General features: G+C 44.5%; 1 protein-coding gene across 2 annotated transcripts in view; it reads left to right on the top strand.

The window, feature by feature from the left end:
• Window positions 1-386: 386 nt before the first annotated feature.
• Window positions 387-14,987, top strand: part of ATXN7L1 (ataxin 7 like 1) — a 99,297-nt gene continuing 84,696 nt past the window's right edge. For both annotated transcript variants that reach the window (XM_066634188.1, XM_066634187.1), the window contains exons 1-2: window positions 387-537; window positions 1,502-1,570. In XM_066634188.1, the coding sequence (XP_066490285.1) occupies window positions 423-537; window positions 1,502-1,570 (184 nt within the window). In that variant the 5' untranslated portion in view covers window positions 387-422. The remainder of the gene's footprint in view (window positions 538-1,501; window positions 1,571-14,987) is intronic.

Here is a 14,987-nt window from a genome sequence, read left to right as displayed (position 1 = left end):
GACTCCGGGAGCCTCCCACCCAGCGCGCGTCCTGCTGCCAGAGGGACACCTGTGGCGGGGGAGGGGCAGCCCCTCCCGCGCGCCTGGCCGCCGGCGGCGCCGCACCTCCGTCCCCGGCCCCGCCCCCCGACTTGAGGGCAGCGGCGCGTGCGGGCGCCGGCTTCTGGCCGGCCACGGCGCCTGCGCGCCCTCGCCGGGGAGCCCGATCTGATAGGGAGCGGGGCCGACACTACCCCCGTGTGGGCGGTGGAACGTCCCGAGGATGACGTGCGGCGTTCTCGAATCCCGTGTCTCGCTGACTGGCTCCTGGCTCGCTGGTGCCGAAGGAAGCGGGGAGCAGCGGGGAGCGCGGCGGCTGGAGCGGCGAGGAGGAGGAGGAGGCGGCGGCGAGCGGCGGGCGGAGCAGGAGCGGCGGCGCCGCCATGGCGGCCCTGGAGCGGCCCGTGCCCAGTCCCGAGGCGTTCCTGGGCCAGCCCTGGGCCGCCTGGGTCCGGGAGGCCGCCCTTCCGCACACGCACTGCGCCGCCCCCCCGCACAGTAAGGGCGCCGCCAGACGCAAGGACCGGCCGGAGGGGGGGGCGCTGCCGCTGCCCGAGACCTCCGACGGGGGGTGTGTGGCGGCCGCGAGCCTGGCACGCTCTGCCTCCCGTGCTGCCCCCTCCCCGCCCATCCCCCTCCGGGGCGCTCTGGCTGCGCCCTCCCGTCTGCTGCCAGCGCTGCCCTGCAGGGCAGCAGTTCTGGGCGCCTCTGGCCAGGCAGCTGCGTGCGGGGGGCAGGAGGAGGGTGCCTGTCGGGGGAGGGGGGCAGGAGGCGGGTGCCTTGCATGGCAGGGTGGGGGGAAAAGAGGCAGCTAGAGCTGCCCGGTGATGGCATTTTTATACATTGGGCACCTAGGGCCACCAGAAATGCTGTGGCATGAGGGTTGCTGGGTGTGGGGTAGGGAGGTATGAAGGATGCAGTTCGGGGACATGCGGTGGGGTGGGGAGGCAGGTGAGGCTGAACCTCCCCACTGAAGTCCTTTGCAAAGCAGTGTCACTGCCATGTGAGGTGCCCAAGCCCCCCAACCCATGCACTCTGTGGGTGGGGAGGCAGGTGAGGCTGAGCCTACCCACTGGAGTCCTTTGAAAAGCACCACCACTGTGTGAGGTGCCCAACCACCCACAACTCTCACACTCTGCTCTCCATGGTCTCTTCATGCTCTGCTTATGGGTTGTGGTTGTTTGGGTGCTTCACATGGTGGTGGCATTTTTTGAAGGACACTGGTGGGGGGGCCGTGCCTCACCTGTCTCCCCACCTCATCTCAGGTTCCTGATGCAGTTGACTGGGGGGAAAGTCTATCTGGGGATGCTTTTTCAATGTCAGATGCAGTGAGTGTTGCATTTTCTTTACTATTTTTGGTGGTGCTGCTGCTGCTGTCTAAACAGCCTTCATCCTTTCATCAGTTGTATGAATACATGTGCATTCTGTCTTGGTTTTCTCTGACTTTGCTTCTCTTCTGCAGGTATAGAACTAGAAGAGACTGGAAAAGAGGGTGGCAAAAGCAGGGAGGTGATGAGGCTTAATAAAGAAGGTAAGGGTTAGAGGGCTAACAATATGTTCCTGGGCATCCATCTCTCTCTTTTTCTCTCTCTGGTGGTCTGATTTATTTAAGCTTTTTTGCTAGCATGGCTGAAGCTTAACAGCCATGTAAATTGGTGTGCTGGATATAACCATAGACCTAAGTGCCTGCAAACGACTGCTGTTGTGTTAGCTTGGTTTCATATACAGTTGCATGGCTCCATGAGAATTAAAAAGTAATCTGAAATTTAAAAAAATTGCTGCACCCAGTTGTAGTAATAGAGTATTTCTTTGTAGGATTTCCGTATCCTGTTACTAACGTGGTATAATGTTGTGTTACAATGTGGAAACAAATGTGGAAGTACTTCAGGTCACTTGCTTTCCTGTGTAGTACAGTGTAATTTTTTTAAGTTACCCACTATGGTTAGAATCCATAATCAAACGTTGAATCCATAATCATAAATGCTTGTATTTTAGTTTACTTGTAGCCTTGCTGACAATCGATTTGTCACAATTAAAGTGAGCTAAAGTGGTTTTAGTTTTTGGGTTTTATCTTGAAGGAAGGGATGTTGCTGCGAGGTGTGTAGTGAAAACTTATGGGTTAGGTCTCTGCAGATATTCAAGCTGAATATCTCTTACATAGAACCATATATAGGCCATAATTCAGATAATTCTTTGTATGGCACCATGTATGCGAATTTGTACATATATTACAAGGGACTGTTGTAGCAAATGTATCCATGCTTTTGATAAAGAAAGGAACATGCAACTGTAGGCTGTTCATGTGATCTGCAGACAGTCAGCCAGCATTTGTCAAAATTGACATGTTGCTGTGTGGTTCTACGATGGCATGATCAAAGTTTTGCCATACTCTTACTGCTGCTGATAAAAAAAACACCCCATATTAGTGAAGCGTGACAAGCTGATTATTCGATCATTTGAACCACTATGCTACAACATTGGCTTATGCTATTGGACATATAGGTCCCAGAGGCAGCTCATTCTGTCGTGCTGGCACAGGTACCCAACCCTAACCCAAGCACAGTTGCAGCAGCAGCCATTAATGTATCTTTTGCAGCTCTGCTGCGCAAAGTTTTTTCTTCATATATAGGCAACCTTCAGTCTCGAAAAACTATGGTATCGCGCTCTGAAAGGTGGTTCTGACACAGCATCTAGTGTGGCTGAAAAGGCCAATCCGGGAGTGACAATCCCTTCCACACCAGGAGCAAGTGCAGTCTGTCCCTGGTCTGTCTCCCTGGCTATGGGCCTTCCTTCTTTGCCTCAGACTGTTGACCAAGTGTCTCTTCAAACTGGGAAAGGCCATGCTGCACAGCCTGCCTCCAAGCAGGCCGCTCAGAGGCCAGAGTTTCCCACTTGTTGAGGTCCATTCCTAAGGCCTTCAGATCCCTCTTGCAGATGTCCTTGTATCGCAGCTGTGGTCTACCTGTAGGGCGCTTTCCTTGCACGAGTTCTCCATAGAGGAGATCCTTTGGGATCCGGCCATCATCCATTCTCACGACATGACCGAGCCAACGCAGGTGTCTCTGTTTCAGCAGTGCATACATGCTAGGGATTCCAGCACATTCCAGGACTGTGTTGTTAGGAACTTTGTCCTGCCAGGTGATGCCGAGAATGCGTCGGAGGCAGCGCAAGTGTGGTTTCTTCATGTGTGGTAGATAAGTGGGAATAAGAAAGGAGATGGTGATAGCTCTGTAAGTGGTACTGTCAACACAATCTGAAGCATGTTTCTTAGCATTCCCACTTACTCTCAAGTAATTGTGTGTGGAATTGCAGTCTAAATGCCATTTGATCTTGAACTGTGGTTTCTCTGCAACTGTTGTGACACTTTGGGCACAATCCTAACCAGCTTTCCAGCACTGGCATAGCTGTGTCTGTGGGGCATGTGCTACATCCTGCAGTTGGGGGACAGTCATGGAGGCCTCCTCAAGGTAAGGCAATGTTTGTTCCCTTACCTTGAAGTTGCATTGCCCTTATGTCAGTGCTGGAAAGTTGGTTGGAATTGCTGTCTTTGTTGTTTGGTGGTGGTAGGATGTGAAATTAGTTTCATGAGGGTAACCCACATGAAAATTGGGCTCTCCCATATCTTGAAATATGATCTAGATTTGTGTATTTTCTCTTCTGTCATTTGCAATGAATGAGTTCCTAAGTGAGAAATGTGCTAATTTTTGGTTATGACCTGTTTAATGACATCACTTCCTGCCTAATGCCATCACTTCTGGTCATCAGCAGTTATCATGAATGTTATTTGGCCCTCAGTATGAAACAAATTTGACACCCCTGGAATGGTTAGTAAAAATTGCTTGAGGCATGGCTGAAGGTGATCTGCTGCCTGACAAGCAGTGAACTTGCCTCTTACCCCCTTATGTTTCTCCTTTGTGCAACCTCTTTAAACAAAAAGGAAGTGTGAAACATGGGTGTCGCATGTCCCAAGCATCATGTTTTATTTAATGGGAACATGCAAAGGAGAAAGGTAAGGGAAGAGCCAGGCTTGCTGCCTTCCAATTTGCTTCCTGCTTGCTTTTAGTGAGCGGGAACAAATTCGAGCAGCTCTGTCTGTGGCAGCTTTAGGGTGGTGGTAGCAGATTTCAGGGTGAAAAGCACTTTTAAGTCCTTTTGCTGCTTCCCACAGCTTGATGCAAGGCATATTCACCTCACCCTTGGGCTGCCCCTATATTGGATTATGCAACAAACACCATAAACTGGAAGTCTTTTTTTAATGTATTTCATTTTTGGGATCCAAGTTTTATTGTGTTGTTTTTAAATGTCTTATTTTTATACATATTTATATATTTTATATTTTTAATATGATTTTATTTGTGAGCCGCCTTGAGTGCCCTTTATTGGGATAAAAAGGCGGGATAGGAATTCTATAAATATGTTCCACAAAGTAATTGTGGATTTTCATTTTCCTTGTTATAAATAACATGGAATTCAAGGCTCTTATTCCAAGTAATTTAACTGAACTTAACTTCCATGAAAGGATGTAGCACAGCAGCGTTGACCTGCTTAGTGACATCAAATGTTATGGTCAATATAGAGATTAGATAATATAAGACAGTAGTAGAACATATTGAGAAGTTATTAGATTTCTAGATTTTGTTCCAGTTTGTATATAGATGTTAGGTCTAATTTAGCTAAAAAAATATACAACTTCTGTATAATGGTGGTAGTTCTTAAAAATTTAGCAGTAGTTTTTTTGGCATCGTAGCTGTGGAGTTGGATTGCAGCCATTTTGCTTCCCTAACTATCTCTGAATTACTTGATAATAGTGACCAGAGAGGCATGCTTCAGGATATTCTTCACCATTGCAAAGGTGTCTTACACCTCTTGGACCATGTGCTGCTTCAATGGCTCCCTTAAAAATATTACTACTTGGATTGTTTTGGGCAGTCAGGCTAGTCCTGTGTAGTTCTCTCTTGAGGAAGGAGGAAATCGTCTGGTTTTAGACAACAGTGTAATTGGGAAATCCTAATTATAACATGCAGTGATGTATCAATTTACAAAATTACTTTTAATAATACCGTAACAGTATCGTTTTACATAGCTTTCTTGAGCCTGAAATGAAAAGTAGCCTTTTCTCACAATCAGTGGTCTGTTGTCTGTATTTTGTGGCAGTGATGGCCCCTTTAAGGTGAAATTGTCTAAATTGGTAGCTGACAATCAGCACTTGGTCGTATACACTTAGTCACTTCAGCTTAGGCAGGGACTCTGAAAAATTGTGGGGGAATGAAAAATTTTGCTGCAAAACTTTAGCAGCTAATGTTAAACAATGATTTTGAGTACAGTATAACTGTATAATGCAGCAGTTCTCAAACTGTGGGTCTGGGACCCAATATTGGGTTGCGACCCAATTTTTGATGGTTTGTGAAACTGACAGGGCAGATTAGGCTATGTGCTTCAAGGGTTAAATAAGCTGCTGTTTGGAGGGTGGGGAGCACTGCTGCCCAATCACTATTATAGCCATTCCCCTTAGCATTTATAAATCAGGCAGCAGTCTCTAGGTCCTCTAAAAAGTTTGTGAACCACTGGTATCTTGTTTTTGGACATCACTTGGCCATCGCTGTTGATGCATCCCATCCTAAACATGATGTGTTACAATTCAATCTCAAAGTGTGCTAATGTCAGTCACATGAAATGTCACATCATGAAAATTAGCTTATTCTCATTAACTGGGAGAAGATTTTTAATTGATAAGAGGCTTTTTTTAGATTGAGAACTGTCGTACTTTGACTTCTGCCACAAATGGCACTAATCTCTGTCAGCAATATAATGGTATAGCTGAAGGTTGTTAAGACATTGTTAGAATTACTACTAGCACAGAAAGGAATTCTGCAAGATTGTGTTGCAGTTCACCTTACTGCAATATCAATTGTTAGATCAGGCCCTAATTGCAGAAAGTATGGATATTCTCTAGCTTCTGACATCTTGATTTGTGAACAGTATTTGAGATTTATATAGTGCTTTCTGAAAATTCAGAACACTTCACATGTATTCTTAGCCATCCATAAAGATGTTTACTGTTAATATCCTCATATTGGAAGTGCTGAGGTGCTGATGCACATTGGCCTGTTTCATTTAATGCCACGTTCATGGCTGCATTGAGATTTGAACATTTTTAATTGATAAGCTTTTTGATAATTGATAATTGTGAGCATTTTCCAATGTGTGTGGAAATTCACCCATAGTGTGATACAGGCAAAGGGAAGTCCCTTCCCCTTATGTACTGATGGTGTTGGGAGTCGTGTTCAGGGCTCAGATGTCTGACTTGATGTGCAAGACCCCTGTTGTTGGATTTATGGTACAGTATAGAGAAGCAGCACAGCTTGATTTCAGTGGATTTGAAACAACAGTGGTGGATTGTGTGCTACTGCTCCAACACAGTATAGTAAGCAACTGCTCTGAGTAAATTACACCTCATCAGAATATACATGATTAGAATATAGTACTGTCTAAACATTTTTCCTTTTGGAATAGCACTTTCTTTCCTTTCTTTTTAAAGGATATATTGATACAGTATACAGTATATTGATACTGGCCCACCTCACCCCAGCAGTGTCTGTTCTAGTGGCTGTCTGCTGGTATTCTTTTGCATCTTTTTAGATTGTGAGCCCTTTTGGGACAGGGAGCCATTAGATATTTGATTTTCTCTGTAAACCGCTTTGTGAACTTTTTGTTGAAAAGCGGTATATAAATACTGTTGTTGTTGTTGTTACCGAATATCCGAATAGATTATGGGATTTAAAATACATTGAGCTCAAGTCATAATCTTTATGATTTTTTTCGTTTTGCTTTGCCAGCCTGATGAAGCATTCTGTAGAACGTTAAAACTTGCTACTCACAACTTTGTGTCATTTTGGTTGGTACTAAAAAAGGGTATTTTTGGATTTTTTTACTAATGGACCAACATGACTATCTGCAGTTTAAATCCCATTGTACACAGTTGACTGCTTGAAAACCTACTGGTTTCAGTGGAATTTGATGTGGAGTGTGCATTGTCCAGACAGTCTCATCAAATCATGTACTGATTGAAAAGCAATTCATATGTTGCCTGAGCTGGCGAATATGTGCAAATAACTGTGCATGTTAGTAGACTATTCACATGAGCAGTGTAATATGGAGAGGAGATATTCATGGAAGATTGCTTGTGGTTGCATTAAGAATGAATGGTGTTACAGCAGCAGTTCCCAAACTTACTGTTGCTGTGGTGGCCTCTTTTTCCCAGCTCTACCAGGTGCTGCCATCTCGGATTGTGCATGATCACTTGTGATCCATGATGGCAACACTCAGGAGAGCTGAGAAGAAGAGGCTGCTGGAGACATTCCACAGTGTACCTGTGAGTTTGCTATGTCACCTTCAGGTACTATGGTGCACAGTTTGGGAAGCACTGGTATTAGAGACAATTTTTGTAATAGTCAAGGGGTTGATCATGAATGAATAACTGTTGAAACCTTTTTCACTTATGTGTTTTAATTCTCCTTGTGAAACTTGGGAAAACTTTGTATTCTTGCATATATCTCATAGCATAGGACAGAGTTGTCGCTGCATGACTTACAGTACTTACTGTTTATGTTAGAACTAGCTATTTGTTTTTTGTAACTGTTGCACTTCATTTAAGAAATTCTTTAATTTCTTTTACTTAAATTCTTTAAGCATTGATATTATTGCTGGATTTTTGTTTAGAGTAGCAAAAACTAGTTTCTTTTTTTTTGATGCTGTGAATGGGAAACAGACATCCGCTACTGACTGACTTAAGGCTGTTTATTAAGAAAGAAGTTGGAAAAAGGAATAAAATTGTTCAAATGTGTGTTGGAGAGAACAGTCTAGTATACTTCTTCAGTGTGTAGCTTGCTGCAAGACCTGGATCTATCAAGATCTCTCTTTATGTACAAATACGCTGTGTGAATAAATTATCATGAATTGACGCTAGAGAAAATTGCCTACTTCCTCTTTAATAGTCTTGAACAGGATAAATGCTTGCTTCCTTATAGTTCCCCTTTTCTTGAGCAATCCTCTTATATCTTTGCTTCCTTAAGTAATGCTATGGTGCTGCTGTTCCCTTACAAATGATATTAAAGCAAGATTTTTATAACTTTCTTAAACTAGAATTTGGATCTCCAGTGCAACAAATGCGGACTTTACCCTGTACTGTTGCTACCTGGAAAAATTAGATAACAGGCCTGCTTACTACTACTTGTTTGGTGTATGGATACCTTTGGGGTAGCTGATGCATTGTGGGGTAGAGTCAGAGGAAGCGGAATATAGATGCTAGATTTCTAGAACTCGAGTAAATATTCCAGTTTCACAGTGGAGAGTGTGAGAAATGGAGTTGATGAATTGTAGTGTTGCTTAGAAAAAAATTCCTATGTTTGAAATTGTGAACTATTCTTAGGAATGTTGCAAATAAGCCCAAGAAATGTTGAGCTTTTATAGGCATTGTTAACTTTCAGCAAAACAAAGATTCTCGCTGAAAAACTAGTTGGTTCCCAAACTTTTTAGAGGCCTTAGTGGCTGCTACCTGGTTTATAAATGCCAAGGGATGTGTCTATAATGGTGATTGGGCAGAGTGCTCCCTCCACCAAAAACAGCTTGTTTAACCTTTGATGCACATAGGCCAATCCAGCGTTTCTCAATGTTTGTCTCTTGCTGTACCACTTTGAATGGTCCACTTTTTGGAAGTACCACTGACAGTAACCGGTGATGACATTGCCAGTTACTTCAGATTTGGAGGCCAGACATTATGCAGTAAACACCAATAAAAGGTTCAGGGTGGATGGGAGGGCTTTTTTGAGTGCGTGAAAAGCATGTGCTGGATCTCTGCCCACTGAGCCATTCTTCTACCACTGTTTGTCACGTTGCATTGGTGGTCTCACTTCCAGGTGACAGGGGTCTGGGAGTCCTTCAAGTGCTACCATGGATGACCTCAAGTATCACTAGTGGTTCAAGTACCACTGGTTGAGAAACGCTGGCTAATCTGCCCTGTCGGTTTCACAACAAAAATAGGATCAAGACCCACTGGTGGATCTTGGATTCACAGTTTGTAGCAGTGGACCTTCCCAGCCTCATGTCCGGGGCAGGTCCGCGATGGCGCCCCCACGGGCTCTCGTTACCCCCTGTGCGCAAATATGCCCCTCATATTCACCTGAGGCTCACAGAGCCTCACATGACCTGAGCCCACATTGGGGAAGCCTCTCTGAGGTTCCATGACGCTATAAACTGTGCTTCTGTGAAACCGGAAGCACTGTTTCCAACCCTGTCAGGAGCCTCAGAGAGGCTTCTGCGGGGTCCTAGAGGCTTGCGCCTGGGGCATTTGCCCCATTGGACTTAATGGCAGATCCGCAACTGACAATTTGGGATCTCTTGAATTAGGCTTAAGTCCCCTGTGATCATGTCTACAGTATGATCTATTTTTTCCCCAGCGTATGAGTGTGAACTTTATTTGGCAAACTCAATATTTGTGCTTGTGGAAGAGAAATTACATTGGCAAATTCCATCTATTGATTGAATCAGTCAAGTTCAACACACACACACACACACACACACACACACACACACACACACCCCAAAACCTCAGACCTATTATTTAGGTGATTATTTACTGCTGTATGGGAGTTAGTCCAAGCAGTGGTGTTCCTAAATGCATATACAGTACGTATGCATGCCTGTTTTGAATATAGGGATACAAGAAAAAGATTTCTTAGGGTGCAATCCTAACCAGCTATCCAGTACGGACATACTGGCATGCACTGCATCTTGCGGTGGGGAGGCAGTCAAGGGGGCCTCCTCAAGGTAAGGGCATGTTTGTTACCTTACCTTGGGGCTGCATTGCAGCTAGGCCAGTGCTGGAAAGTTAGTTAGGATTGCGCCTTTAGTCGCTGAAAAGACAAAGCAAGTTGGAATAGGATGGCTTCACTTTTTTGTTCTGCTCAGTTCATGATCCCATTTCTTGCATGTGAGACAGCAAATTATTTGTAAGAAATTACAGGTGCCTATGTGAGCATCCCATGATATCCTAATAGTGCACTTTTTGGGTTTAAGGGATCTTATGATATTTAAGGTTGCAAGCTTATATATACTTACTGAGGAGTATTCCATTGAACTCAGTGTGAGTAGTCATGCATAAAATTGCACTGTAAAAAAATAAAGCACCTTTAACATAAGGCAAAGTGAGAAGAGAATTTAAAAGAGCTGGGAATGTCTGCTTCTGTTCATTTCATCATTATATGTAAATATTAGAAAGAAAAAAAATTACTATACTTCAAACTAATTTCCTCATATTATACAGGCTTCTTTTGTCAGTTCTTCACTTTGGGGGATTATGTGCAGTCATATGCCTCAAATCAGTGGAAATTAATATGTTAGTTGGTTTTCAGGATTGCAAACTTTGTTTACTCAGACATTCATGAAAAGAGCAAATGTGAACATTCGTATCCTCAAAGAGCCTGTTTGCTTCTCTGATAAGGAGGCAGGAAAACGTGCCTGATTATCTCACCACAGCTAACCAGTTTAAGAAAGTGTTACTTGAGTCTAGTATTTTGCTTATATTTGTAACTTTTTTAAAATATGAAAATGATAAATGTGAAAAAATGTTATTCCTGGTTTAACTCTTGTCCAACATGATGTTCCTGAGCTCCTTGAATGTAACTGAAATTTTTACTAGATTAGAAACATAGCAGAATTGGAAACTTCTCATACAAAGACAACCTTAAGCAATCATTAGGACTCTATTTTTCGTTGAGAGAGTTGTACCATCTCTGTACACTGCTGCTTTTGGATGTATCAGTGGCAGGCCTGGAGGGGGGCAGAGGGGCAAATGCTCAGAGTGCCGCGTCCGTGCAGTGTTGCAGACCACTCGGGAAGCATTTTGAGGCTTCTGACGTGATTTTAAACAGTAGTTCTGGTTTCCCAGGACTACTGTTTAAGATGGTGCAAGACACCTCAAAGAGCTTCCCGTTTTGTCCCTAAAGCTGCCCAAGGCTCTGTTGCTCTGAGTAAATATGGGAGGGTGGCATAGTGCAGGGGGGTGGCATTGCAGACCTTGCCCTGGGGCATGTAGAGGCGCAGGTCCGTTACTGGGATGTATAACTTTTCATTTGACAAAAAAATTCCATGTTTAACTTATCTGTCGGTTTCCATGTAGGTTTGGTGACTGATGTTGGAATTTTGTATTCAGTAGTAACCTGTCAAGCATGATGGAGCAGCTTGTTGTGTTAGATTCTCAATAGAACAGATTTTCTGGATTAAACAGAGTATACTTTTGCCACTTGCTAAATGATTCGTGCAGTACACTTTACAGTGTTTAAAGTCTGGAATTTCTCATCTTGGTGTTGCATGCAGCTATTATCATTCTATCAGTAAAGTAGGGTATCCATTTAGAGCTTAATTAGAGAAGCAGTAAGATAGGGGAAGGTCTGCACTGATAACTAATTACTTTTGCAAGGGAAGTGTCAAGTTGTTTTACCATAGGCCATTACAATTAAGAAAAAAGGGGGGTCAAAACAATCCCTAGCTGTCTCCCAGTGGTATATCTTGGAGAGGCAGCGGGTGCACATGCCCTGGGCATCAAGCTTGGGGGGTGGTGCCACACTGCCATCCACTTTCCCAGCAAGTCCCCCCCACGGCACTCAGTTGATGTGATGATATCAGCGTGCCAATCTGTAGGCTGCCCCCTAAGGGCCACCCCATGGTGTTCTAAGGACCAGGGAAGACGCATGTGGCCTCCCCAGTAAGGCCTTGTAACACCTTCTGGAGTCTGAAAATTGATACTTCTGGCCAAAAAACCAAAAGAGACGATTTTTGGTCTTCAGAAGGCCTTACAAGGCCTTTGGAGGGCCGGGGAGGCCATGCTCAGTGTCTTTGGCCCTCAGAATACCTGGATGGCATAGGGGGGCTGTTCCTACAGGTGGAAACAGCTGGGTACACCTGGGGGTGTACCCCTTGGTGAGGCAGTGACCAGGAATGCCACTCCCCTCTTCCAAACATGAAAAATTGTTCTGGGTCTTTATTCTGAATACATATATTTAGGTATCCACATCAGGCAGTAGCTCCAGCACATCAATCTCTGGCCTGCTGAAATACTTGTCCATATTTAACCATGGTCAGATTATAGCAAGAAATTGATGGGTCAAGTATTGTATTGTGAAACTGAAGCATAGTTCTCACAGACACCAGATAAGATGGTAAACCTGTTTCTGGACTAACATGTCTAAATTCTTATCCATAAAAACAAATAGATAATAAATCCCTGTACTCAGAAAATTTGTTGCGTTAGTCAGGGAAGAGACTAGGCTAGAAATTGTCCTGTAATCCAGTTTTCTATTTGCAGAGAATCCCCCCCAAGTATTTTCAGTCAGGCAAGCCCCATACCTGTATTCCAGCACCAATGAATTTGAGAACTCTCAGGGAGCTTGAGAACCGCAGTAAGTGCATGTGGGGGAGCAGGGAAGGCAGCAGGGGCAGGGGGAAGATAGCTACGCAGTCCCCTGGATTGCTCCACTTTCATTTTCTGAAGCTTCGGGAGCCCTGCAGAGGGTTGCGCGTGGCTACCTGCTCCCCTGGGAGACTACTGCAGGGACTGGTAAGTACATGCCAGCCCCTGAGCCCCCTTTAGTGATGTGATTCTGGGGATCTGCCTTCCCCTGCCCTCACCCCTTAAGGGGGCAGAGTCCAGGGCCCTCAGGCTGGGGTGTTGCGATGCCCCAGTTTGAGAACCACTGCTGTATTCTGATGTGGTAAAACCCAGAAATGGAATTCTAGCCTCATGTTTTGTTTGTGAGACTGGGCATCCCAATCCTGGGCTGTCTGGTGCCCAGGGCTGCAGCTGAATCCTGAGCACAACTTGGGCAGCACCAGCAGCTCATCAGGGGAAGTGGACTTTTGTCCCCTTACCCCAGGTACGACGAGTAGCTCTGCAATGGGGCTACTCGATTCTACAATGACCCAAAGGTCTTCAGCCTGATAAGGGCTTTTGCCGGTGCAGACTTGAGTAAACCCATTGCAGACCTGCGCCCTTACCCAGGGAAAGAGGGCTAGTGGCCCGTTCCCCTGAGGTGACTCTGATGCCTGCCTGGTGCACTTAGGATGCTGGGGTTGCCATTTTGGCACCGCTGCTCCTCTGGGCACCCAGTAGTTTAGGATTGGGCTGCCCAGCTGCAATCCTATATACACTTTCCTGTGAGTCAGCCTCCGTGAACACAGTGGTATTTATTTCTGAGTAGATGTGCATAGGATTGTGCTTTAAACCTTAGAATGGGTTCACTCTATCATGTTTTTTACATGTTTATATACTGAGTCTCCAAAGTGGAAAGTTTGCTCCTGGTATTATCACTTTGTGAATGAACTGGTATGGGATGGTTTCCAGGGTCTTAATGGAATGATACTTAATCTTTTGTAGGTTTGTACCGTATAATAAGACAAATATTTTACAGTAGCATAATTCATGTGCAGCATTTTAACCCCCTTCTTAATTAGAGAAGGTAACCGTTTATGTGTATGCTCTTCTCTGTGCTGGAGTACTCTGTGCTATTAGTACGATTTATTGTTTTTTATTACCTTGTGTTTTCCAGACTCTGCAATGTTTGTACTTTGTTTTGAACAATATTCAGCAAACTTTTTCTGGATTACTTTCTTCTGTGAGTTGGACAAAGAGCGCCAGGGACTACTCTGTTGCCTTGTGATTGAATCTAAATATAAATTTACATGGTACAAATGGCACATTAGTTCTCCAGTTTTAATTGGTTATCAACTTTTATTACACTTGTTACACCCAGTGGAGGGTTTTGTTTGTTTGACATGTAAGCTGCTGTATGCCTGCTCTCAAAACTCATATATCAAGATTTGTATCTACTTATTGCATCTAGAATATCAACTATATAGCATTACTGTAGTTGTGTTCTGAAAAAAATTTTTGGATCCGTAAAGGCATCTTCTTTACTTTTGTTGTCTGAGGAGGAACCTCTACAGCTGCAGGGAAGCTCGCAGAGGGGGCTGAGAGACCAGAAAGCATCACGACCCTCCCCAATTTTGTTGAAATGAGCCTGCGTCCCTGCAGCACCACAATTGTTGCAGTGCTATCAGGGTACCCATTCCTGCACCACTCCCCTTAAGGTGGAATAACCAACTTTCGACTCCCCTGATGGGTCACAATTTACCAATTTGGGAACTGCTGCCCTAGATTAAGGAATTGAGCTGTGTCTGCTACCTTTGTATGAAATAAAGTGGATGTGTCATCTCAGCGTGTCAGGATGTACCTCTGTTACCATTAGTGGTGGGAAAGTAGGGATGGGCAGTCTGTCAACAGTAGGGGAAATTTTTAAAAAAAGGATTTATTTAAAGAAGTAGAAACGGTCAGTTTGATTTTCCTATGCCCTTCCCAGTAACCAGAGGTGAAAAGCGGTGTGTCCCAACTATCTGTCCTGAGACCAGTGTTTTTCAACCTCTTCATAAATGACCTGGAGACAGGGGTGAGCAGTGAGGTGGCTAAGTTTGCAGATGACACCAAACTTTTCCGAGTGGTGAAGGCCAGAAGTGATTGTGAGGAGCTCCAGAAGGATCTCTCCAAACGTGCAGAATGGGCAGCAAAATGGCAGATGCATTTCAATGTAAGTAAGTGTAAAGTCATGCACATTGGGGCAAAAAATCAAAACTTCACATATAGGCTGATGGGTTCTGAGCTGTCTGTGACAGATCAGGAGAGAGATCTTGGGGTGGTGGTGGACAGGTCGATGAAAGTGTCGACCCAATGTGCGGCGGCAGTGAAGAAGGCCAATTCTATGCTTGGGATCATTAGAAAAGGTATTGAGAACAAAACGGCTAATATTATAATGCCGTTGTACAAATGGATGGTAAGGCCACACCTGAAGTATTGTGTCCAGTTCTGGTTGCCGCATCTCAAAAAAGACATAGTGGAAATG

The sequence above is a fragment of the Tiliqua scincoides genome, chromosome 7, assembly GCF_035046505.1.
Source record: "Tiliqua scincoides isolate rTilSci1 chromosome 7, rTilSci1.hap2, whole genome shotgun sequence".
Taxonomy (NCBI): domain Eukaryota; kingdom Metazoa; phylum Chordata; class Lepidosauria; order Squamata; family Scincidae; genus Tiliqua; species Tiliqua scincoides.
The sequence above is the reverse complement of the archived record's forward strand: the minus strand, read 5'-3'. Positions and strand labels throughout refer to the sequence as shown.